Source organism: Anas acuta, chromosome 1, assembly GCF_963932015.1.
Source record: "Anas acuta chromosome 1, bAnaAcu1.1, whole genome shotgun sequence".
In the NCBI taxonomy this organism is placed as follows: Eukaryota; Metazoa; Chordata; class Aves; order Anseriformes; family Anatidae; genus Anas; species Anas acuta.
Genome location: NC_088979.1, coordinates 161242051 through 161264617, shown reverse-complemented (window position 1 = coordinate 161264617; position 22567 = coordinate 161242051). Strand labels below are relative to the sequence as shown.

The following is a 22567-nucleotide window of genomic DNA, read 5'->3' as shown; positions in this document are numbered from 1 at the left end:
AAATCCACCAAGGACTACCTGAAATGGGACGATAAGATGTCTGGCCCAGGGAAGTCTCTCAGCCACAGATGGCTGGAGGTGGGAGGCCAGGCCTGGCCACCGCGGGCTTTGCCTTTTTACCCAAATGTCCACCAGCACCCTCTGTCACAGACAGAAGACTGGGCACGATGGGCCCCTCCGGTCTGACCCAGTCCATGTTTTCCTCCACTGATAGGCACAAATAGGTATTTTTGGCAAAACTCAGCCCAGCAGAGATAGTCACCACTCGTTCCAAAAGAGAACCAACAACCTGCAGCACACAACGTCTGTTACAACCACAGCTTCTTGCGTAACAGCAAACAAAACAAATTACAATGGTTAATAGGTGACTAGAGCTGCATCCATGCCACCCTGTCAGCGCCGGTCTGAGCACAGCCACCGGGCTTGGCTGGTCACCGACCGCTTTGTCATCGCAGGAGGGTCCCTATCAAGGGGGAAGTGCCTTAACATCTCTTCTGTCACATTCTTTTTTTTTTGGGTCCTTAGCAAAACCCCGGGGGCTCCTCACCAGCCCCCCTCCGCCCGGCTCCTGTCCTTCAGCACCCCACGGGCCACCGCGGTGGGCTTCACCCGCGTAGCTCGAGCCGGGTGTCAGAAAGCAAAAACTGACAACAAAAATTACAACAAACGCAGAGTTTTCGCAGCTCCGGGAGAGCTGAGCCCTCCCCCCCAGCCTGTCCACGTACTCCCCCACGCTTCTGGCAGCCCCTGGGCCCCGTTTAACCCCTTTCCCCGAGCGTTTCCCCTCCTCTCCCCGCCCCGTCCCGCTCCGCCCCGCCGCGGTCCGCGGCCGCTCCCTGCCGGCCGTGCTGCGCTGCGCTGCGGGGCACGGCGAGGGGAGCGGGCGGTGTGGGCGACATGCTGGGCATGATCAAGAACTCCCTGCTGAGCACGGTGGAGACATGGCCCCACCGCGTGCTGAGGAGGGGGGAGAAGGTAGGGGGCGGCCCGGCTGGGTGGCGCGGGGGTCCCACGGGAGGGGAGGCAGCGCGGAGGGAGGCTGCCCCCCGCCTCCTGCCCCTTCGCCTTCCTTTTCCTCCTCCCCGGCTCCTGACCCTGCGCCTTCCCTCAGGAGCAGCTCAGCTACGAGGAGAGGGAGTGCGAAGGCGGGCAGTTCGCCGCCGTGGAGGTGGAGGGCAAGCCCTTCGACGAGGCTTCGAAGGAAGGGGTGCTGAAGCTCCTCAAGTACGTCGGAGGAAGCAACGACAAGGGTGAGAGGCCGGGCGGCGTGCTCAAGCAGGAATGTGCCGCCTTGCAGCCGGGATAGTGCAGGGACAGGCACACGTGGAGCTGTCACGGCTCTCGGGGTGCACGGTAGCTGATGAAATCCGGGGTAACTGGGGCGCTCCGGTTCTGTGATCACGCCCGGAAAGCCTGCCCTTGTAGGCAGGGAAATAACTTTCATGACCTTGAATTTTTATTTTGTAGCCCGGTTATTTTTATTCATGAAAGGATAATGAACAATGAGCGTGCTTTTTAATGGTACTTCGCAGTGTTTTATAATGGTGCTTCCAGGTGATTGCCTCTAGTTCTCAACTTACTAAAGTATGTGCATCAATAATCATCCGTAACAGGCTAAGAAGACCACGGAGTAGATCTGAGGCATCTCATACCCTTCTCAGACATGTGGTAGAGGGAGTTATATAGTCTACATGGGAATAGGAGGTGGATAGAGAAGAAAAGGGCATTTACAGCCCTACAGTTTCAGAAAGGTGATCACTGCTGCTGTAGAAGGGTACCTTCTGCAGCATGGCACTGAGACGGGTATGGTATCAAAGTGTACAAATAAGTGAGAAAGATGTCATGATTTCAGTCCATTGTGTGCATATCAAGAACTCCTTGCTGATTACAGTGAAGGCATGTCCCCAACAGAAAGCTATAGGTTCATTACTGCTGAAATGACAGGGAAGAAAAATGTTCTTGCATGCCATGTACCTCTGGGAAGTAATGAGCAGAAAAGAGGTGTGCTGTTCCCGGACTTGGGGACAGTATGGACAGTCCTGTTGAAAGCCAGACAAGCTCTGAGTTTTGGGGCACTGGAACTCGTAGGACCTGTGGAAGCATTTGGAAGGGTTTGGGAGAAAGCTTCTATCACCCAGTATTGGCTACAGCCAATACTAAGTATAGATGATAATGATTTAAATACTCCTGAATTTAAATACTCATATATAAATGTGCCACTGCACAAGAACTGTAGGTCCTGTTGTATTAGAGGTGATTTGTCAGAAGAGAGTGTGGCATGAGCTATATAGTTGAGAGCCACAAAAACAAAACCAATCATGAAAAAAACATCCAGAAAATCACCTGGGGCCCTTACTTCCCAGGCTCCCTGTGTAGTCAGTATGAAGAGAGGTTTGGCTCAAGCAAAAGCCTGAAGGCTGTTCTGCATGCCTCAGAGTACCCCACTCTCTCAACTGACTGTGCAAGGAGATCATGGTGAGGAGCCTTCCTAAAGCAAAATTAGCGTTTATGAATCCCCTGTTAACGCTTTGAGTTCCTGAGAACGTAGGCTTCTGTAGTAATTTGTGTGTGTCTCTTTCAGGGGTTGGAATGGGCATGACTGCTCCAGTCTCCATCACTGCCTTTCCTGCTGAAGATGGATCCTTACAGCAAAAAGTGAAGGTCTATCTGAGAATCCCAAACCAGTTTCAAGCCAGTCCTCCTTGTCCTAGCGATGAAAGCATTAAGATTGAAGAGAGACAAGCCTTGACCATTTATTCCACGTAAGGAATACATCCTGGGATTCCCAGTCCCATGTGCTCAGGTCTCTGGGGTGCTCTGAAGGACAGTGGTGTTTTTTATTTGGTGACGTGAAGGACAGGGTGTGTGTGTGGTAGGAGATGGTGGGATCTTTCTAGACTGTGAAGGCAGGTGCTTTATGTCATTTCTTGTCATGATTCATGGTGCACAGATTTGGAATATTAATTTTTTTTAACTGGTAAAACAAGTGCAGGGGTTAGCCCTGAAAGGCTCTTTGTTTCACCTGAGGAGGTGAAGAGCCAGGGAGGGTGAATATGAAGGTACTGAGTCATTCCTAATCTCTGAAAACCATTGTTTTCCCCATTTTCTGGGATCAAGATGGTTCTTAGTCATCAAGGATGTCCCTTGGTGTGGTTCACATCAAATTATAGGAGTCAGCTGAAGCCCAAATGTCAGAACCCATCATGGAGACAAGTGGCCATTGCATTGCTTCAAATCACCTTTGAATGGCTTTGGCTATTGACTGACTTAAGCTGGACTCAAGCCAGCATCACAGCAGCGATAAACTCTTTACCCCATTTTTAACCCCTTGGATGTTCCCCTGCCTCTTTGCTTGAGCTATTTTGGCTGACTGAACTGTCCTGGGCTGCTGGTTCCTCCCATGCCTGTGACTGCTGCCTGGCCTTTGCAGTGGGTGTGGGCTGCTTCTGCAGCAACAGGCTGTTTTGTCTCAAACCTTGGCCCTAAAGCAGGGCTGCTAGGTGCAGGCTGATGTGGAAACAGTTTCTGTTTGTGGGAGATAAACATAAAACAGACCAATTCCAGCCCACCCCTTTAAAATAGCATTGTGGGCTGTAATTGCTAATGTTTCTGTTCCCCGCCTCCCTTTTTCTTTGGGCTAGCTAGAGTTTGGCTTGCCTTCATGATCTTGCTTCCAGCAGTCGGTTGTTCACACCCCAGTGAACATGGCTGTTGACAGCATTGGTGGAAGGACTGCGGGCTGAGCAGACTTGGAGATAACCTTGCTCTCTGGGGAGCTGTTCCTCTGATATGGCATTCATTCAAAGGGCAGGGCCATTCTGATGACTGATATACATGGGTCCGTTTGGGGTCTGTCAGTGGCTGTCAGTACCCTGGCTGTGTGACCTTTGAGACTATTGATCTGTTGCAGACGCAGTGTGCTGGTTCTCAAAGAACGGTGCCTGCGCAAGTGCATGCTGGCGGGACCTGGATCAAAACGAGAGGCTAAATATATTCTAGCTGTGCATTGTTCTCCTTCTCTTTCGTGCTGTGCTATTCCAGTGCTGCTCAGCACTTCTCCATGTTTGGCTTCTTTGCAGGCAGTTTGGTGGCTATGCCAAAGAGGTGGACTATGTGAACTATGCTGCCAAGCTGAAGTCTGCGCTGGGAAGCGAAGCTACGTACCGCAAGGATTTCTACTTCTGCAATGGTTACGACCCCCCAATGAAGCCTTATGGACGACGCAATGAGGTCTGGTTTGTGAAAGAGTGAGCATCTGGATCCTGTTGGTACTGCCTTGCACTAATAGCCTCCCCATACCATGTCCCTCTTCTCTTCAAAATAAATTAACAATTTGACAGAGGCAGAAAAACCAAATCCCCTCCCTCCATACCTGTGCATTGCCCTTTTAAGGACTAACCATTTTAGAAGAACACTGCATACCCCCCCTGATGATCGTGCTCCTTCCTTCGAGACTAAGTCCTCAACCACATGGACTCTCATGATCTCTCAGCAGCTTGCTTTTATCTCCCTCGTGCTCCCAGAGCTCAATGCTGAGACAGCTGAAGTACTTAATTACCAAGACTGGTGCCTGACAGGAGTCACGTCCAAGTGCTGGCAGACTATTAGTCTTACCTGAGGCAGGCAGGGGAACATGACGAGAGTGCATACAGGGACTTTTTTATCTTCTTGAGCTTGCTGCAGCTGTAAGATTCTGCTTTTATCTGTGCCATTTGAAAGGCGGTGTAAAGGGACATGAACATTGCTACCAAAACAATGCAGTGAAAATAGGCATCCTTTACATTTTCCAGTGTGTGCAGGAAAGCAACATTTCTGTCATCTGACCAAGAAAAGTTACTTGAGGGAAAATACTGTTTTCAGCTCTCCCTTCTGTTTAAAGTGGGACATTTTGGGTTCTGTTTTGTCCTGATCTCAACCAGCAGCTAGACAATGTGACACAGAGACCCCAAGACCATTTCATCACCTTCCTATTACTTGTGTGTAATTTTGCTTTAAAACTAGCCTACACAAGGACCAAATTTGAAATGCAGATGGTAATCTATTTGAATTAGAAAAATGGAAACTGTGAAAAAAGTGGGTACCTATTATTTGCAATCTAAGGGTGCATCTGAAGAATGGTGAGCATCTAGTGGAACTCCTGTGGGTGCAGATCTTTATAAAACCTCTCCTTAAATGTTGTGAGTTTCAGAAAGGCTTCTCTGAGCAGCTGTCTTTAAAGAAAGAGGACAGTCAGGTTCTTGAAAACTGGGATTTACACCAAATAATAAGTAGCCTTTCTGAAACTTCAAGTACAATAGTAAGGGTGGGTCTTGTTTTAGGAACACTGTCAGTGTTTAATTGGCAGGCATCAAACCAGCATTTTAGCTGTCAGCTCCCTGCCAGGCAGGAAGCAAAATGCCTACAATGGGGACACACTCGCACACACTGTGATACAGTGGGTACTTGTATAATTCCTTAACTCCACTGAAAGAGATGCACTCCTCTGATGCTAAAGTGCCTCAAAGTTCAGGTGCTTTCCAAAAGCCATTTTCCTCCTAGAGCTGAAAGATTGTTCTGATGGAGCCCTGGGTTCTGACCAGTTGAGCTCTTTGACCTGTGCCTTCTTTTTGAGAACAAATCTTAGCAGTAACAGGAGAAAACCTGAAGTTCTGATTTTTTTTTTCTTTTCTCTTTTGCTGAGCCATATAGGAACTTTGCTGTGGACCTCACGACAGAGTTTCAGTTCCTTGTGTGCAAGAACTGTTAGTCAGGATGGGTAAAAAGCAGATGAGCACTTAATTTAAAAAATAAATATCAAATGGAAAGCTTTTCACCATTCTTAGTGATTGCAGCACAGTGTAAGAGAAATCAAAAGAAAATCAAAGATGTGGCAGGTTATGAAGGCTCCTTAAAGGAGCAAAGGCCCTTCTAAGGCCATCCCCAATGCAAAAGGGACCTGTTCATGTCACATATTATTTTTACCTGCACAGGTAAGGAGTGGAGGGATGTACTGCTGCTTAGTTTATGCATTCCTGAGTTGATTTTGGAAGTCAGATATAGACTGACTGGATACAAATCTTTCTGGGTACTGACAATGAATGCACTGCAATGATCAAAATCCTGACTTTTTTTTTTAATTTCTCCTGTGAAATCTCAGATGTTAGGAAGACCAGTAATAAACCTGGTATGAACAGAGCTACGCATCTCAACAGCACAGTATGGAAGGAAGCTGGTTTTTTTTCGTAACATGCATACACCTTCTGAACAGCGAGCAAGCATGTCTTACCCAGTATGAGAGTAGCCAGGTCTGTAGGCTCTGCCTCTGCAGTCCTGCCCCTGGCCTTTTACATGCAGTAAACAGGGTAAAGTTCAACAAACAGTGTTCCTGATATCAAAAGCTTATGCAGATTGAATTGCCTTTTCTATACAAGCAAAGATGCCTGTGTTCTGTCTGCATTTTTAGAGTTTTACATAAATATAATAATACTGTGAATTACAATTTTTGTGCTGATGATTGACTTTGTGAGCTCAGTGGGAGTTGTTGATTTGGAAGACTCTAGGTTTCCAGTTTGGGCTACTAATCATGTCACAGTATCTGTATGTAGTCATAAAGCTTTTTCCAATAAATTTCTGTGTTGGGTATCTTGGTGTGGCCTTGCATTATCTGACTGTATGAAGTGGGAGCTGATGGAATAATCTCTTTTTTTTTTTTTTTTTTTTTTTTTTCTTTCCATTGGTTTCAGCCACCGAAAGGCTTTCACTGATTTATTTGTGTTAATATAGAAACTTTGAGAACTCACCTGAGGAAAACTGTGTCTTCGCTTCTATGTTCCCAGGGCTGGGGTTCATAGTGTTCAGGCAAATATTCATGACTCTGCTTTTCAATATGCACTTCTATTCAGAAATGTTAGACATACTGTCACATGAAAGTCCAGTCAGCTTTCAGTGATGGACAGTAGAGGAAACTTAAGGCAGAATACAGGATCAATGCAACTCTGTACTGATACTCCGTCTATAAATATTCCCCTGGTCTCTAGCACAGTGTGGCTCGGGGCATTTTGTTTCTGTGTGTAGTAGACCCAGATAGACTTTTTCCTGTGCTTTTGTGCAGTTACATTTTGGGCAAGCTTACTGTTGGTGGCATCCTTCCATCCTTTGGCAAGGAGCTCCTTGCATGTGGAAGGGCAGAAATCCTCTGGCTGAGGGTTTCCAGCAGGTTGGCTCTCTGCTCTGGGCAGCAGGGCCAGCCAGCCTTTGGATATGTCTCCATCACTGGGTGGATGCTCCGTTGGTGTTAGGGGTGGTCTGGTAACCGCATTTTGCTGGGGCCAGGAGTGTAACCAAGCCAGAGGTACGCTCTGGATTTTTGACCCAAGACCAACATGGATGTATGAGTACAGGGAGGGGGAAATCAGAAGGCTTGCTCCAGCGCTTCAGTGCAATGGTGGGTTGCTTGGTGCTGGAGGTGAGCACAGCGAGGGCCACAACTCTGCCTGTGCCTTTCTCCTGCAACTATCAGCCAGGGGCAACCCTGCAGCAGCCGGTGCTGCTTCCTGGGGGGGTATGCAGGCAGGGGAGGTCAGGCTGGGGGTTATCTTAGCTTGCTATAAACAGTAGAGATGGTGCTGATAATTAGCTGATAGCTGTAATGCTTCTCCTTGTCAGTGGTGCCAGCGCTCAGCCCCATGCTCAAGAGTGCTCTCCTGCCCTCCCTCCCAAACGAGGGGTGGTAAATGGGGGCCTGGTGTGTGGGTGAGGTGTGTGAGCAGAGCCCTGCGTGGCATGGAGCAGTGCTGTGACGGCAGTGGGGACAGCCACGGGTCAGGACAGCTGTGCATGGGCAGGCTCAATCTCTCCTGAACCTCCAAAACATATATATCGATAAACATGTCTGTGTGTGTATGTGTATAACTGCATGGATTTGTTCACCTATATAGGTCATGTACAAGTAGGGGCCTCCAGACCCAATGTTTGCAGCTATTAGTCAGCTTCTGCTGTCACAGAACTTGCCAGTGCAAACACAGCCACAGGGCAAACATTTGCAGACCAAGGCTTTAAGTCTGCTAGGATCAGAGCTTTGTTAGCTTCAGAAAGAGATACTTTCTTTTGTAGGCACATGCCTAAATATATCTAACACTGCATTAAGAAGACGACAGCCTTGATAAAAGAGCTAATTGGTTAAGTTGTCCATATAAATCTGGGCAGGCTTACAATTCCCTAGCCACTTTGAGGGGACGGTTGATTTATGATGAATGGAGAAGTAACATCATTATTCCTCCATTTTCATCAATCACCATGGCAAAGGGTGCATGAGCAGCTATTGTGCTTGCGGTAGCAAATTCTCAGCTTTGCGAGGCTGCCCAAAGGCAACGGGACAAGGGAAGAAGATGGTGGCTCCTGGCTCGCATTATCCCTCTTGCTGTAATTACAATACTACCTCTTTTATAATAGCACTCTGAGCAGTGGCTCTCTTCTCTGACAGCATTTCAGCCACACCGAGCTAAAAAAGAAATGTATCTCTTTTAACAGGACCATAAGGAGCTTTGGATGTATAACGTCTCTATAAAATTGCTTGGCAACTTGATTTATGGGAGCAGGATCAGTGATAAAAGTGACTTCTCTGACAGTAATGGATGAAACACTTCCAGTCTAGCTGCTCCGTCTCTGCTCGGTGCCTATGCCAGCAGCAGGCTGGTTTTGTCAGCTCATTCATAATCTCTCTGCTTTTCTCTGAGTTTTCTCTCTTGTTGCACAAGACAGGTTTTGGCCATGCCTTTTTCCTAGTCTTCTGCGGGAGCCGCTGCAAAATATGGGTCAGTGCAAATGCTGCTTGATTTCTAGCACAGCGTTTGTCTGAGTCCACACCCAGGTGAGAGTTGGGTGCATGCTGCTCCCCTACCCCTCGTTTCTGTCCACCCCTCAGTTTCTATGGGGAGAAACTGGAGTGAATGGGTTGGAAGGAGGCACGCTCTTCGGAGGCTGAGTGCAGAGTCTGGCTGATAGTCTGGCTCTAGGTCCTGGGGTAGCTTCAGGTGTATCTTTCATGCTATCCAGATATTTGAGTTCAGGAACCTGAATTTTAGGTGGTGATTTTTCAAAAGTACAAATGGAAGTGGAGCCTCCCAGAAACATCTTGAATGATACCACTGTTATTTAAGTACTTCAGCATCCTTGAGGACTTAGATTCTCATGCATGTGGGTCAACTCAGTGGCATGCACCGAGCATGTGATTCAGGCCAGTGCCTCCTGTTTTACGTCCCCTGCAGCCTGGCCCGCAGTCTGGACTTAAAAATGCAGTGGCCCTTCTACTTCAGGGTCCTATGAGCTGATGCAGCTGGACATCTTAGGCTGCAAACCCCTCACCAACCCCACTGACTCTGTGTGATCAAGACCCAAGAGTGAGAGGTACAGAAAAGCAGTTCCTTGGCCATGTGCTGCAGCGCCCTGAGCTGCATCATGGCTCAGGTGTCACGGTGGTGTTGGGAGTGCAGTGTGGCACTGGCAGTGTGACCTGACACCGGGGCTGCCCGTGTTGAGACACCAAAGCACAGTCCCACTCTACGTGGGCAGCTGTACCACCCTGTCTGTGTTGAACCTGGAAGCTCAGTGGGTTTGAGCCTCGTCCGTGCCTGGAGCACTGCGGGGGGTTGCTTGGTCTGCGTGAGGTGCGCGGTGGGGAGGTGCCATCCGTACATACTTCTGTTATCCCAAGGGAAAACAGAGAAACATTGCCATGGCAACTATTCTCTCTTGAGTATTTTTCCAGAGCTTTCCAAGCCACCAGTCTTTTTTTTTTTTTTTTTTCTTTCTTTTTTAATATCCCTAATGTTTAATTTAAGGCCTTTCTTAATTGGCGTCTGAAGAACCAATTGCAGTGTCTTCTGCTATTAGACAAAGAGTTCAGTCACCTTCCCACACGACCGATGAAGTACAAGACTAACAGAATTAAATGTTGCTCTTAGTACGAGAGGAGAGGATCTGAAATTTGACATGCATCATACTCAAACAAATGAGACAAATGAAACCTTTTACCCAAAGCGAAGTACTGAAATAAAAGGTAGTGTACGGCGTGACAATTTTGGACACACATTTCTGCTGGCAGATCTTTCTAGCTGTTTAATCACTGACTGCAGAGTTTCTCAATTCTCTTTATGAGTCATCTTTGCAAGGGAACATCTTTCCAAATCATCATGTGCTGGCTCATTGAAATGTCTTCCATGAACTGTAGTATTATTTAGCAAGGGTACTCAAAAGAGCATGGCAGTTAGGATTGCACTGCACTGGTGTTTATATGGGGTAATTGAGTTCATGTAAATCAACATTTTTCATTCTCCATTACCTTGCTACTACCTGCACACTGGTACCTGTGCATGGGAAACCCAGGAGGAGCAAAAATCCTGTGAAGATGTAGGAGAGCAAGGATTGTGCTGTCTCAGGGGAAAGGTGGTGTGAGGCTGGGCTGGATGGACGTAGCTCTTCGGGTGCCCCATAACTTGTGTGCCTACCCCCTCCAGATAGGGTTTATGCTGTGATGGGTGCAGCACACCCTGCCTTGGATAGGCCAGTCTCCTCCCTTCATTCCAGGGAACAAAGATCTCCCTGGAAATCCCCAAAACAACTCCACTCCTGCTGTGTTGCCATCTGTTTTGTGCAAGACTTTGGTACACGCCTTTGTGGAGAGTTGTACTCTTCCTGCCCCAGGGAGGGGAAAGCAGCAACCATGGTTTTATGAGATACTGTGTCTTGGGAACCTGGCCTGAAACACCCTGCAGCTGGGAACCCAACCAGCTGATTTCAAAACGATGAAGGACATCCGGTGGATTTAGGGGTGTTAATGGGGAAGCAGGCCTATGTAACTGGAAAATGCAGTTATGGTTTCAAGCATATAGAGCACCCAGGGGTGGTTGTGTTCCTCCCAGGTGTATTTTTTGCTCTGGCTGTGTGTAATCCTCTACCTCCAAACCTTAACTTCAGGTTAGGCAGTGCCCTGTTTCCCACTTCACTCTTTGTGGCCCTCTCTAGGTGCAGGTGGTTTCAGCTTTTTAACAGTTGCACAGGAGCTGTGTCTGAGATCTGTCTGGATCCAGGAATGAAGCCCAGATCTTGAACCTGGGGAGTCATCTCGCTGAAGACAGCTCTCCACAGAGTTGTTTTTTAACCAGAGGTGTGGGTTCATTTATATGCATTGCAATGGTGCTGTCTCTGGAAAACAACAAAGGAGAAAAATACAAGCTTTTTTTTTATATATATATATATTTATCATTTTTTTTTCTGTTGTATATGATTTAGGTTTTGGCTTTTAAAATTTTGTTTATTTTGAATGGAAGCCCAGAATGCACAGAACGTTGCAAAAATTGCATAGACACAAACAGGGATTTTTATTCCACCTTCCAAGTTACTCCTGCTCCTGATGGTAAGTCAATAGCATTTGAAAATGCTCTGGATGTTTTTCCTTTCCCTGGAAAGAAATATCTGAAAATAATAATCCTGAAGGAAAAGTGGAAGAAGCTGCTTTCAAATTACTGAAAGCTGCAAGATGCAACCAGGCACACCAAGGAGGTGGGCAGCTGCCACCCACCAGAGGGTCTCCTTGAGACTGGGAGATGCAGGAACGGGGAGGAATGGGGTCTCTCCAGACAGCCCTGGTGTGGAGGCAAACACAATCGCTTTCCAAAATCCTGCAATCAACAAATCCATTTATCATAAATAGCCAATGCACAGCCTACTGTTATGACAAACTCTTCTGGAACAAATCCAGCACCAGAATTATGATGAGCTAAAAATGATGTCTATTCCCATGGCTATAGACAGAGAGCTGCTACTCAGCAACAAATGTAACACCAAGTGCCGTAAAAATAGCCCCTCTGGAATTATTCAATGCTGGGGAGTTGTCATTTCAGAGGGGTAAAAATGGATCCATTTTGTCACAAAATATGCATAATATGTATTCACAGTCTTATAAATAGCGTTTATAAAATTATGTGTGTAATTTTATCTTAAATTGATGCTGAGCAAACAGACAAAACAATCAACAAGAACTTAGCCCACAACTTTTGTTCTAGGGAAAAATTTCAGTTGCTTGTAACACCTTAGATAACTTCAACAATTTTGTCTTAGAAATGCAGATGACAAAAGTGACCTTTCCTTCTCCCTGTCCCTTCTTTCTTTCTTTAGGACAGTTTTAGGAAAAAAAAAAAATCTTGGTGTCCCAGATTTTGCAAGTGGAGTCACAGATGTGATGGAAATTCAGTTGCTGAAATGGGTCTCTGAGCCAGAATTGGGGTCAGTAGCTGGGATATAGCTTGAACTGGCTCTTAAAGGAGCATTTGGGATGGTGCTCTTCGGCTTCCTCTATCATTGCTCTCCTTCCTGATCCAGGCCATTTGTCTCACTGCCTGTGCAGCACTGATGTAGGGACAAAGCACTGGTGCTGGTGGGTGAAGAAGGTGAGGAGAGGTACAAGTCTGACTCCTTGGAGGCTGCTCAGCATCTTTTCTTTCCAACTTGTTGGCTTTGCTGAAAGGCAGCAGATGCAAATGTAGAGGCTTCCCTGCTGCCCTGCCTCAGGCTTTCCTTCCTGCCATCTATCTCAGAGCCCTGCTGAGGATCCTTCTTATCTCTAGAGGTGGTCACATCACATAGTGGCCAAAGCCATAGGGAGGAGAAGGAGTTGGGAGTGGGGAAGAAGACTTCCAGGGAAAAAATACTGGAACACTGGATCCATAGTGCTTCATTCGTTCACTCTCTCATATCTGTATAGATATGAAAGATTTATCTACATGTATCATAAGCAGCCTGATGCCAGTATCTAAGTGGCGGTTTACTCTGGGAGAGATAGCCACAGCTGTCACCAGTGGGACAACCTCTGCCGGTGGGGTTGGCATCAGTGTTGCTGAGGAGCATCGGGCAGTTGTCCCCTGTTGGTAATCAATCACCTCTGCAGCCTTTCAGAGCCTGCAAGAAGCAGGAGGCACATACCTGCAGTCTCCCTCCTCCAGCTCCATGCCAGATGGCCATAGGGACCTTCAGGCCATAGGGGAGCTGCAGGGTGGGGAGCAGGGCGCACACACTGGGAGTGTCACCCCCCCAGGACACTGTGCCTCAGAGTGGGGTTTGTGGTTGTGGCGTCTCCTGATACAGTGCCCAAATGGGTGCAGTTATGCTGTGCTGACCAGGGGGGGATAGGGCAGTTTAAAAGCAAGTTGCAGTGACTGAGAGAGGAGAATAAAATGGGTCCCCAGAACAGTGCAGCTGCACAAGACGGCAGCTTTGCTGAACTTGGAAATAATTTAAATTGTAATGCTTTTCTTTAGAAATCACCATTAAAAAGCACTTCTAATGAAATGTGATGTTTTTCTTTGAAAAAAAAAAAAATCTTAGAATTCTACATTAAAAAAAAAAAAAAGGATTTTCAGATGAATCCACAAAATTCAATAAATATTTTCTGGGGAAAATGACATCCCTCTTACCATTTTACTGAAATTATCAAGTGGTTGCTAGGACAACTTTCCAATAGCACTGGGGTTCACATTTCTGCTTCTTGAAGGGTCAGGAAGGTCTTGGTCAGAGGAATCATGGAATAGACAAAAATGTCAGAACAGCGCTTTGATGTTTTCCCACCTCTTGCTAAATCAAGAAATATTGCCTGCTAATGTGATAAAAAGGCGTGAGGCTAGCAGGGGATTTATGCCCTCCTGGAGACATGGTGTGCTAGCTCTCCTCCAAGTTCTCTCATGCTATTTCCATGGCAACTCCATATAATGATAACTCCCACTGATTTTCTTCTTTTATCTGTTATTTTGGTCCCAGATAGTGACGGAGCTGAGGAATACATTTCTTTCACACCATTTGATGCCCATCACCAGCCTAAAGTAAATAATGTCCCCATTCTTCAGACCTTTAGGAAGTGCAGTTAGTTCACAGCACTTTGGGGAGTTCACCTGCAGAGCTGGACAGAGCTGAGGCAGGAAAATCAGTGCTACAGATGCTCAGAGAAAGCTGCAAAGGGTGAACACTCACTGTCAGCACAAGGTGACAGGAGCACATCCTGCTCCTGCCCTTCTCCTCCCCTTGGCTGGGATAACAGCTGGAGGAGAAGTAGGAGGTCACAGCGCAACGGGGGACTGCATGACCTGTGTGCAAGGAGGTGCTTCTGTTCTGCCCATGGAGACAGGCTTGGAGGTACTGCCACCCCCCTCCTCCTCCCCTGCTCTCTGCTCGTGATCACAGAGATGATCCAGCTCACGAGACAAGGGGCAGGAGCTTCTCCCAGGCAGAGCTGCAGCCAGAGACACCCTTGACCAAGTGCCTCTGACCCGTGACTTCCTCCCTCTTACGAAATCCCTGCAGCAAGCTGCTGCTGCTGGGTGATTTTACATAGCAGAAGTGGCAGGCGTGCAGCTTGTTTTGGGAAACCTGGGCTTGCTTCATCAGGACAGTACAGGCAAATTGTCAGGACCAGGGCAGATAGTCGACTGCAGTCAGTGCCAGTGTCCCCTGGCCTGCCCTCCTTACTTCATGCCGTGAGAGTGCACAGGTATCTTGGCTTTCCTCATTTCTTCATGTGGAGATTCCCACTCAAGCAAGTGCTCAGTGCCAGCTGAAAGAGCGTCCTGCTTCAGGAGGGAAGCTTAAATCCCACTGATCCATGTGATGGTGGTACCCCTCCTGAGTAAGGCTGCTGCCTCAGAAAAGAGCTGTCCTACTCCGACCAGCCCTCTGCCCTGCAAACCAGCAAGATCTTGGCTGGGGCTGTTTTAGCAGTGAGGCTGATCATGCAAGAAGTGATTCAGTTCTCTACATGTAAGGAGCCACTGGTGTGTGCATGGGAGGATGTGTGGCTGCAGGAGCTGGCGTGGATCAGCTCCTGGCTCCCCTGCAGCCACCCCTGAACTGAGGCAGGGACTGCAGGCACACACTTTTCCCCACACACCACCTCCACTGCATGAGAGGAAAGAGGGCTCCGTGCCCTGAGTCTGTGCCCAGAGCAGCCTGGGTTTGAGTCTCTTCTCCGAGTGTCAGACAGCACCCTGGGTGTGAGGGCGAACAGCCACCTAGGCACGGTGACAATCTGCCCCTCACCTCGTGCCCTGAGCAGAGCAAACAGCATTTCCCCATCACAAGGGCATGCCAGAAGGATAAGCACGTGGAAGGTCTCATGCAGGAGCTTTGGCAATTCAATGGACACACCAAACACACAACAGGAGCTTTACTAAATGCCAAATCTGAGGTCACCAGTACAAACTCAAGCCCAGTGCCTTGTCCACATGTATTACAATGATCCCATCAATCACAAGCAGTTCCTTATTCCCCGGGGCAGAACAGGGGGTGAAGCCATGGGGTTAAAGACAAAAGCACATCTTTGCTAAGAGGGAGGCTGTGAGGATGCATTTCCAAACTCCCCATATAAAATTTTAACAACATACATGCATATTTATTTCCTAGGATGTTGCTAAGACACATATACCCATAAAAATGATTCTTTCCAGTCTTACATACCCAGATGCCTCTAACATGAGAACTAAAGCCAAAGAAACTTTTGTCAGTGATTTTAACATCAAGTATTTAACTTTTTGTCCCAGTTTCTCACTTCAAATACATCATGATGCTTCTATTAATTTCAGTATGAGCATTTGTATGCACGGCTGGAGATGGAGCAAGCCACAAAAGCTGATTACAGTTGAAGAGTGCACTGTGAAAGAGAAATCAGGAGAGATGCTACCACGCATTTCATCTCTTTGGGTTTCTGTAAGGGAGCATATAGTTTCTTTTAGAGTTTACACATTTGTTCAATGTAGAGAAATTCACTTGCACTTTTAGAATTTGCCACCAGACAATAAAGGCAAATGTTATTCAAAAAAAGACAAGGTGCATAATGAAACTCGCAGAGAGGCCCTTCCTCTGTCCCACCCGTCTTGTCTCCAGGATTTGGAAAAAAAATCACTTGTAACTAGAACAAGGGCCAGACATGCTGGTAAATCTTTAGGACTACTGTTGGATGAAAAACGTAGTGGCCACAAGATGCAAAGCGCTGATCTTGCTTGAACTCACTCTAATACTCTGAATTGGTTACAAAATGTTTCGTGATCCATCCTCATGTGTCCTGCCTGGGTAGCTCAGCAGATACGGGGCGTGTGGCCGTGCTGGCTGGAGATGCCCTTGCCCGGCTCCAGCAGGTGGCAGAGCAGGAGCACCAAAACGGAGGTGGTTCCAGGTTTCAGGTCCTCGCGTGGGCCAGGTTTCACCTGATTTCCAGGGAACACACCAAAGCGCAGCAGGAGCAGGGTGGCAGGAGAGCAGTAGACCCGAGGTCATTTGGAGTAGCACGAGAAGAACCCGCAGTCCTTCCAGCAGCCTAGCAGCCTCCCGTGCCTCACAGAACCTGCTGTCCATGCAATACAAGCAGGAGGAGATGCTCCCCACCACCACCCCAGAGTCAGGCTCCTCCGTGTGTGATGTGGGGCAGGCTGTGCGATGTGCTCAGCTGCTGCAGTTCGCCCCCCCTGTGGGTTGTGCGGGCTCCTGGAGGGTCTCAGAGGGAAGGGGAGATGCTGTGCTTTTCTTACAGGGAGCACACACCAAGCTTGGCTGTGGTGCAGCTGCAAGGGGCTCAGCGGTCGAAGCATGCCCCCAGTCCTGGCTGTGGCTCTTCCCCAATAGACCCTACCTTTTCCGGCCAAAATCTTGCCTTTCAGATCCATCTCTTGGGCCCAAAGCTGTGTGACCCAGATTGGAAGCACACTAGAAGCCTAACAGATGCTTGTTTATATTAAAGTCTTGTGTCTTCTACATGCCAGGTACAAACAGATTCTGGGGCTGGGGCTGCCAAGGCAGGCCCAGATGTGGAGCTGGCCTTTCCCCGCTCTGTGCTGTGCAGCAGAGGATGCGCAAGGAGTGGCAAGGCCATCTCAAGGAAGCCTTCCAGATCGTGGTTAGAGCTGCTTTTCAGCCCAGATTTGCTCTTTTTTTTTCTCTGTCTCTCTTTTTTTTTTTTTTTTTTTTTCCCATGTGGACAGTGACAGCAGAAAAGATGCTTTTGATGCAGCTTGAGACTCTACTCTGAAACAGATGCAATCTCATATGGCTGAACATACCTTGGCCCACCAGACTCTTCTCACAAACCAATAGCTTACCATGCTGCCAGAAACTCCCAGGTAGATCTGTCATGCTGGAAAATTTGTGTACTTTCCTCTTCTCCCTAGACCACTAAGAGAGCCAGAAAGATGGGTTGATAGACTTTTCTACCCTTTCCCCTTTGAATCAGCACACACATCCTTGCAGAAGTCACTACATCTTCTTTTGAGGTGACCTGCATTTAAAAGTTGGGCATTTAATCCTGACTCTGCCAAGGTGTCATCTGACAGAAAGCATTTTCCATCTGGCACCCAGAAGATTGGACGTAGCAAGGGGAACCAGAGCACATCCTTGCCATATAGTGGTGATGGTGGCTGCGGGGCAGGGGGAGAAGTGACTTGGACAGCTTGTGTTATCTACAAACAGCACCTTGCAATGTTATCCACCTGCTGCCTCTCTGTGTAACAAAGCTGTCCTGCACGCATCGCTGCCATCTGTCACCAGCTCTGCTGCTGGAGACCTCCTCTCCGGCTGACCCACCCAGGCAGAATTTGGCAGCCTCCATCTGAGAGGCTGCATGGCACGGGGAGAGGAGAGGAGCTGTGAGCCATAACCTGCCCAGACACCCAGCTTGCAGGCAGCGTGCCCTCACACACACTCACTGCTCTGTCCTAGTGGCTGTCTGTCTCCTGTGGCCTCCTGAAGCACCACGAGTTTGTGCCCTAGGCTGCGGGGAATGACAGTGCCCCCTTGCCCACACACACCTCACCAGAGCTGGGCAGGAGGCTCCCCAGGCAGCCGTTTCTCCCTGGCAGCTGCAGTGCAGGCAGTTAGGAAGAGGCTGGTTGAAATCAGACCAAACCGTGCCCAAAATAAAATGAGCTCAGAGAAGCTTTTTGTATTGCTGTGTAAAACAAGCTGAACGGCGCAATGGAAAAGCTTCCCTTTTAGGATGGATATATTTTGTTTTTCTTGCTGGAACATGCTGAGTCAAAGAAATGAAGTCATTTCATGGGAGCAAAATTGCAAATTTTATTGAAGTTCAAAGAAAGACTGTGATTTATTTTATATTTTATTTTATTTTATTTTATTTTATTTTATTTTATTTTATTTTATTTTATTTTATTTTATTTTATTTTATTTTATTTTATTTTATTTTATTTTATTTTTCAAGCAGGACTCCAGCGTGTGGGCTCTGCTATGTCCTCCCGGAGGCAGACCCCCCCCCAGCCCCGTGTCCCCCCACCCCCCGGGGCTGCGCCGCGCTCCGCGGAGCACCGGCGCCACCCAGCGGCCGCCCGCAGGACCCGGTGGGCGCTGAGAGCATCCTGCCCCCGAGCACCCCACAGCACCCCACAAGGTCAGGCAGGGGCAGGAGCTGCGGTGGGCTCTGCCTGGGCAGGCAGGTGGTGAGATGAAGGAAACAGCAGACACCGCTGTGTGTTGGAGACACGGTGTTCTTTTTTTGACTCCTGAATATTCCATTAGAGAAGAAGATGCCCGTTTTGTAAGCCACAGCCTTTGGTTTCTCCTCAAATACACCTGTTACTGGTTTAATGGGAGAAACTCCTCAGCCAGGTGGAGCCCCAGATGACGGCGGGAAGGCACTCAGCCCCTCCACACAAGGCCAGCCTGGCCAACCCAAATTGCAGCTCCTGCCTGCACTTCAGAAAAAAACTTTTGCAGGAAACAGTGCTCCCTGTAGCAAGTGTGGTGTTCCACTTGTCACCATAGTGAAGGCAAAGCAAACACCACTTTCCCTCGAAAAGTTGGCCAGGAGACACAGCATGTTGACTTTAAGGGAGGGCGAAGATCCCATGTAGGATGGAGCTTGGTACAGAAGGCTGAGTGTGCTGCAAGCGGGGAAAATGGACAGGACCAGTGCCACGTCCATATGGGGAACCAGGGCTCCTGGAGCGGGGCAGGGACCCCCCTCTCCCCAGGGGAGAGTTCCCATTGTTGTGTGACAGAGGGAGGGCACAGATCCAAGGATGGCAGCTGGTCACCAGCATCTCACCAACCCCAGCCTGGGCAGTGACGCTGACCAGCTGGTACCCAAGGGCTGTGCTTGTTGAGGCTGAGGGCACCTCTGCTCTGCCTACAGAGCCCCCAGGAAGCTGGAAAATATCAGCAGGGGCTGTTGGGCTTCCTTCTGTGGGGCTGCCCACTGGGAGAGCTGCCTGCAGCCCTTGGCTCACGAATAGCCTTGGTTGCTGTTTCTGGCTCCTGTACACGTGCCTTAGAGATGAAACCTCAGGACTGCATCATCACTCCTATTTATAGCCACACAAGTTCCTCCAGGGCAAAGGGATTAACTGGTTCTGGGTAAAATTAATCTGAAGAAGGCATTGCCCAGCGTCGTGCACTCAGTGTAGGCTGAGCACATACCAGGCTGCATGAGTAACGGTGAAGTCAGCAGGGTGAGGGAATTGGTTCTTCCCCTTCACATAGCACTTGTGGGGATGTATCTGTAGTACTGTGCTCAGTTTTGGCCTCTCACTGCAGCAGAAAGATTGATCAAGCTGAGTAAGTCTGGCAGGGGGACCACTGAGATATCGGGGGCTGGCTGGAGCCATCACCAGGAGAGACTGAGGGAGCTGCTCAGCCTCAGAGAAAAAAGGCAAAGGGGCATCCTGCTGCTGCTGGCTATTTAGCAGATTGGGGCTATAGAGAAGATGGAACCAGATTTTTCTTAGAGGTTCACAGTGAAAGGACAAGGGGTGACAGATACAAGCTGCAACAAGTGAAATTCTGTTTAGAAACAAGGAAAAAAAAGTCCCAATGAGTGATCAAGTCTCCATCCTTAGCGATATTCAGAGCTTACCTAGAAAAGGACCTGACACCCTGGTCTATCTCTGAAGTAAGCCCTGATAAGGGCAGAAGCTGGACTGGACCCCTCCAGAGATCCCATCTGACCCAAATGTCTGCTCAGATGCAGAGAAGAGCTGGGAATGAGGAAGAGCCTCAGAGCCACCACCTCCCTGCTAGCGTGTGAGATGGTGCTGTGAAGGGAGCTTGGGGCAGAACAAAACAGGAGGCATCCAGTGCGTGACCCACACACTGCCAGCTTTCAGAGCTCATGTTTTTCTTTCAGGCATTGCAAAACCAGTCCTTCCCTGGGGATTGTGCATGTCACTGGGGACCAGACACTCCCCTGTGCTGGGGACGGTCACCTCTGGCAGAGGAGCACCACCACTCTTGGGCCAACAGTTGCCACAACCAAGGCGTGTCCCCGGGATTTGGCTCCCCGTGGATCAGAGCTGACTGAAGAGAACTTTGCCCAGCCAGCCCCCCTCCGGCCCCCGTGAGTCATGCACAGCCTGAGTCACCTGGTGACACCCCTGAGTGTCCCATACTGAAACAGGGAGGGGAGCGGGTGGCAGCACAAGGGACACCTGAAGGAGGGAGCTAGCTGTTGCCTGTGGCAAGCCAGCGAGCACTGGGGAGGTGAAGGAGTGAGGTCCTTCCCCATGCCAGGTCCTGGCCCTGCTGGCCCTGTGCTGTGCCCCAAGGTTTTATGGCACCCCCTGCCCAGGCCAGTGGAGCCTGACAGCCCTGGCAAGGTCCTGCACCCCAGCAGTGGTGCTGCCGTTCCTCTCCCTCCTGTGACACCCTGACCTGCAGATGCCAAAAAAATAAAGCAGCTGGAGCCTCCTCCACTCACTTGTTCCTTCCAGGTCTGGCCTATCCTGCCCCACCAGTTCAGGATTTCCCTAGGGCACGTGTGTGTGACTAAGTATCTGTCTGGGCTGGCTGGCTCAGGTTGCTGTGCTGTCCTCTGCTCATTTGCAAGGAAAGAGGAAACTGCTGCTTTCCCCAAAATCCTCTCCTGAGGTTTATGGAGCCCCGGGCTGCCCGTTGTGCCTCCTGCATGGCAGCACCATCCCGCCTTCCCAGCCAGCTCCCAGTGCCACCGAGATCGGTGTTTAGTTTGGCAACTAAATCAGCCCTCACCCAAAGATACCTCAATATCGAACTGCAAGATATCTCTGTGCACATGAATATTTGTCTCATTATACAGTGTTTAAAAAAAAAAAAAAAAAAAAAAGACTGAAAGGTACTGTAAATCCATTGGGGGGGGGGAGGGGGAAAGGGAAGAGAATTTCACTCTGTGTAGAGCAGTGTGCACAGTAACAATCAATTAATCACAAAAAATGTTGTCCCCTGCATCAATGGAAGTGTGTATGATATACCTCATCCCTTCTCGTTGTGCTGCCTCTGGGACCAGGTGCATTTGGAAGGCACCTTTCAGTCTGTGCCAGTCGGTGAAGGAGTTGAGTTGTGCCTGGGATTCACGGAGGTGCAACACACATCTCTTGACTTGATTTCTCTTACTCAGATGGCATCAAGTTCTCCCCATGCTCACAGTGCCAGCAGTGGAGCAGTTTTGGAGGCAGTGTTACCTTGCCCTCACCCACCAGTGGCACTTCACTCCCATGGCTGGGAGTTGGAGAAGTTTTAAAAGCCAACACTGTAAAAGAAAACATACCTCTGTATCCCAGGGGTAGCCAGGCCCCAGTAAAACCCTTGTATTTGGGAAGAAATTGAGTTTCACAGAAACACCCAAGGGCCTCAGAAACCTGGAGTGAGGGACTCAGCTCTTATTTCTCATGTTAGCCTATTCCTTCGCAGGCCTCACTGAAGCAGGGGATGGCTCTATCTCTGTTTACCACATTTTGGGCTCTTCCTGGAACACCTTCTAGCTACGTTTAAGCCATCAGTGTCACCACACTAGCTTAAAAAGCCCATTCCTTGAAAGTTTGCTCTTGCTTCAAGCACATCCCACTTACCTTCAGCTTACAAGTCAATAATGTGTGTCATGGTTTCACCTACCCCCTTCCCAATCTGCTTACTGATATTACATGAGTATCCCCGAGTTTTTTTCTCCCATTCTTGTGGAACTGGGTAGGTTAGAGGGGAGAGAAGTAGAGGAGGGATATGTGGGAGCCTAACATACCATGGAAAAGCTAACGGTAGAGAAAGTCTCTAAACTGGGAGATTACAGCCTCATGCCACCAGGAGATGATTTTAACTATTATTATTATTATTTTGTTTTGATATTGTTTCTGCTTTCAAATAAAAATGTTACATGGGTTCAGAACATCAGAAAGATGTGTTTTTACAAACTGAATTAAATAAATACCTACACAACTATTTCCTACCCCTGATGTACCCAGCAGACACAAGCAAATGCTGCGATGAAAAGATCACATCCTTCCTCCTTCATTTGCTTGTTGTGGCTTGGGTTTAAATTTCTTCATTTCTTGTGCACTTGTAGCATTGATTCAGCTCTCTGTATTCAGGAGAAGTAGCATGGAGAAGCTCCTAACCCTCTTCTGCACCCTCAGGCAGCTGATCTCTGGTCCATAGCGACGGCTCCGAAGAAGCCAGCAACTCTTTTCTATTTGGCCCCCAAATGTAATCTCCCAGGTGGTCCACACCAAGCCATGGAGAGCTGCTGCTGTCAACCTCTCACCCCACCTGCCATTAGAGGAGCTGTGTCACCGAGGAAAAA

The 22567-nt window shown here is 48.6% G+C and overlaps 1 protein-coding gene across 1 annotated transcript; it reads left to right on the top strand.

The window, feature by feature from the left end:
- The first annotated feature begins 812 nt into the window (after positions 1-812).
- Positions 813-6621, top strand: HEBP1 (heme binding protein 1). Its single transcript, XM_068668967.1, has 4 exons — positions 813-975; positions 1112-1250; positions 2582-2762; positions 4080-6621. Exons 1-4 carry the CDS (start codon positions 898-900, stop codon positions 4249-4251), a joined length of 570 nt encoding a protein of 189 aa, XP_068525068.1. The 5' UTR covers positions 813-897; the 3' UTR covers positions 4252-6621.
- Positions 6622-22567: the final 15946 nt, after the last annotated feature.

Excerpts from the sequence above, each read along its gene's own strand:
- HEBP1 (XM_068668967.1), top strand. The coding sequence starts at position 898 with ATGCTGGGCATGATCAAGAACTCCCTGCTGAGCACGGTGGAGACATGG. Across the intron at positions 976-1,111 it reads TGCTGAGGAGGGGGGAGAAG|GAGCAGCTCAGCTACGAGGA; the intron begins GTAGGGGGCGGC and ends GCCTTCCCTCAG. Across the intron at positions 2,763-4,079 it reads GCCTTGACCATTTATTCCAC|GCAGTTTGGTGGCTATGCCA; the intron begins GTAAGGAATACA and ends GCTTCTTTGCAG.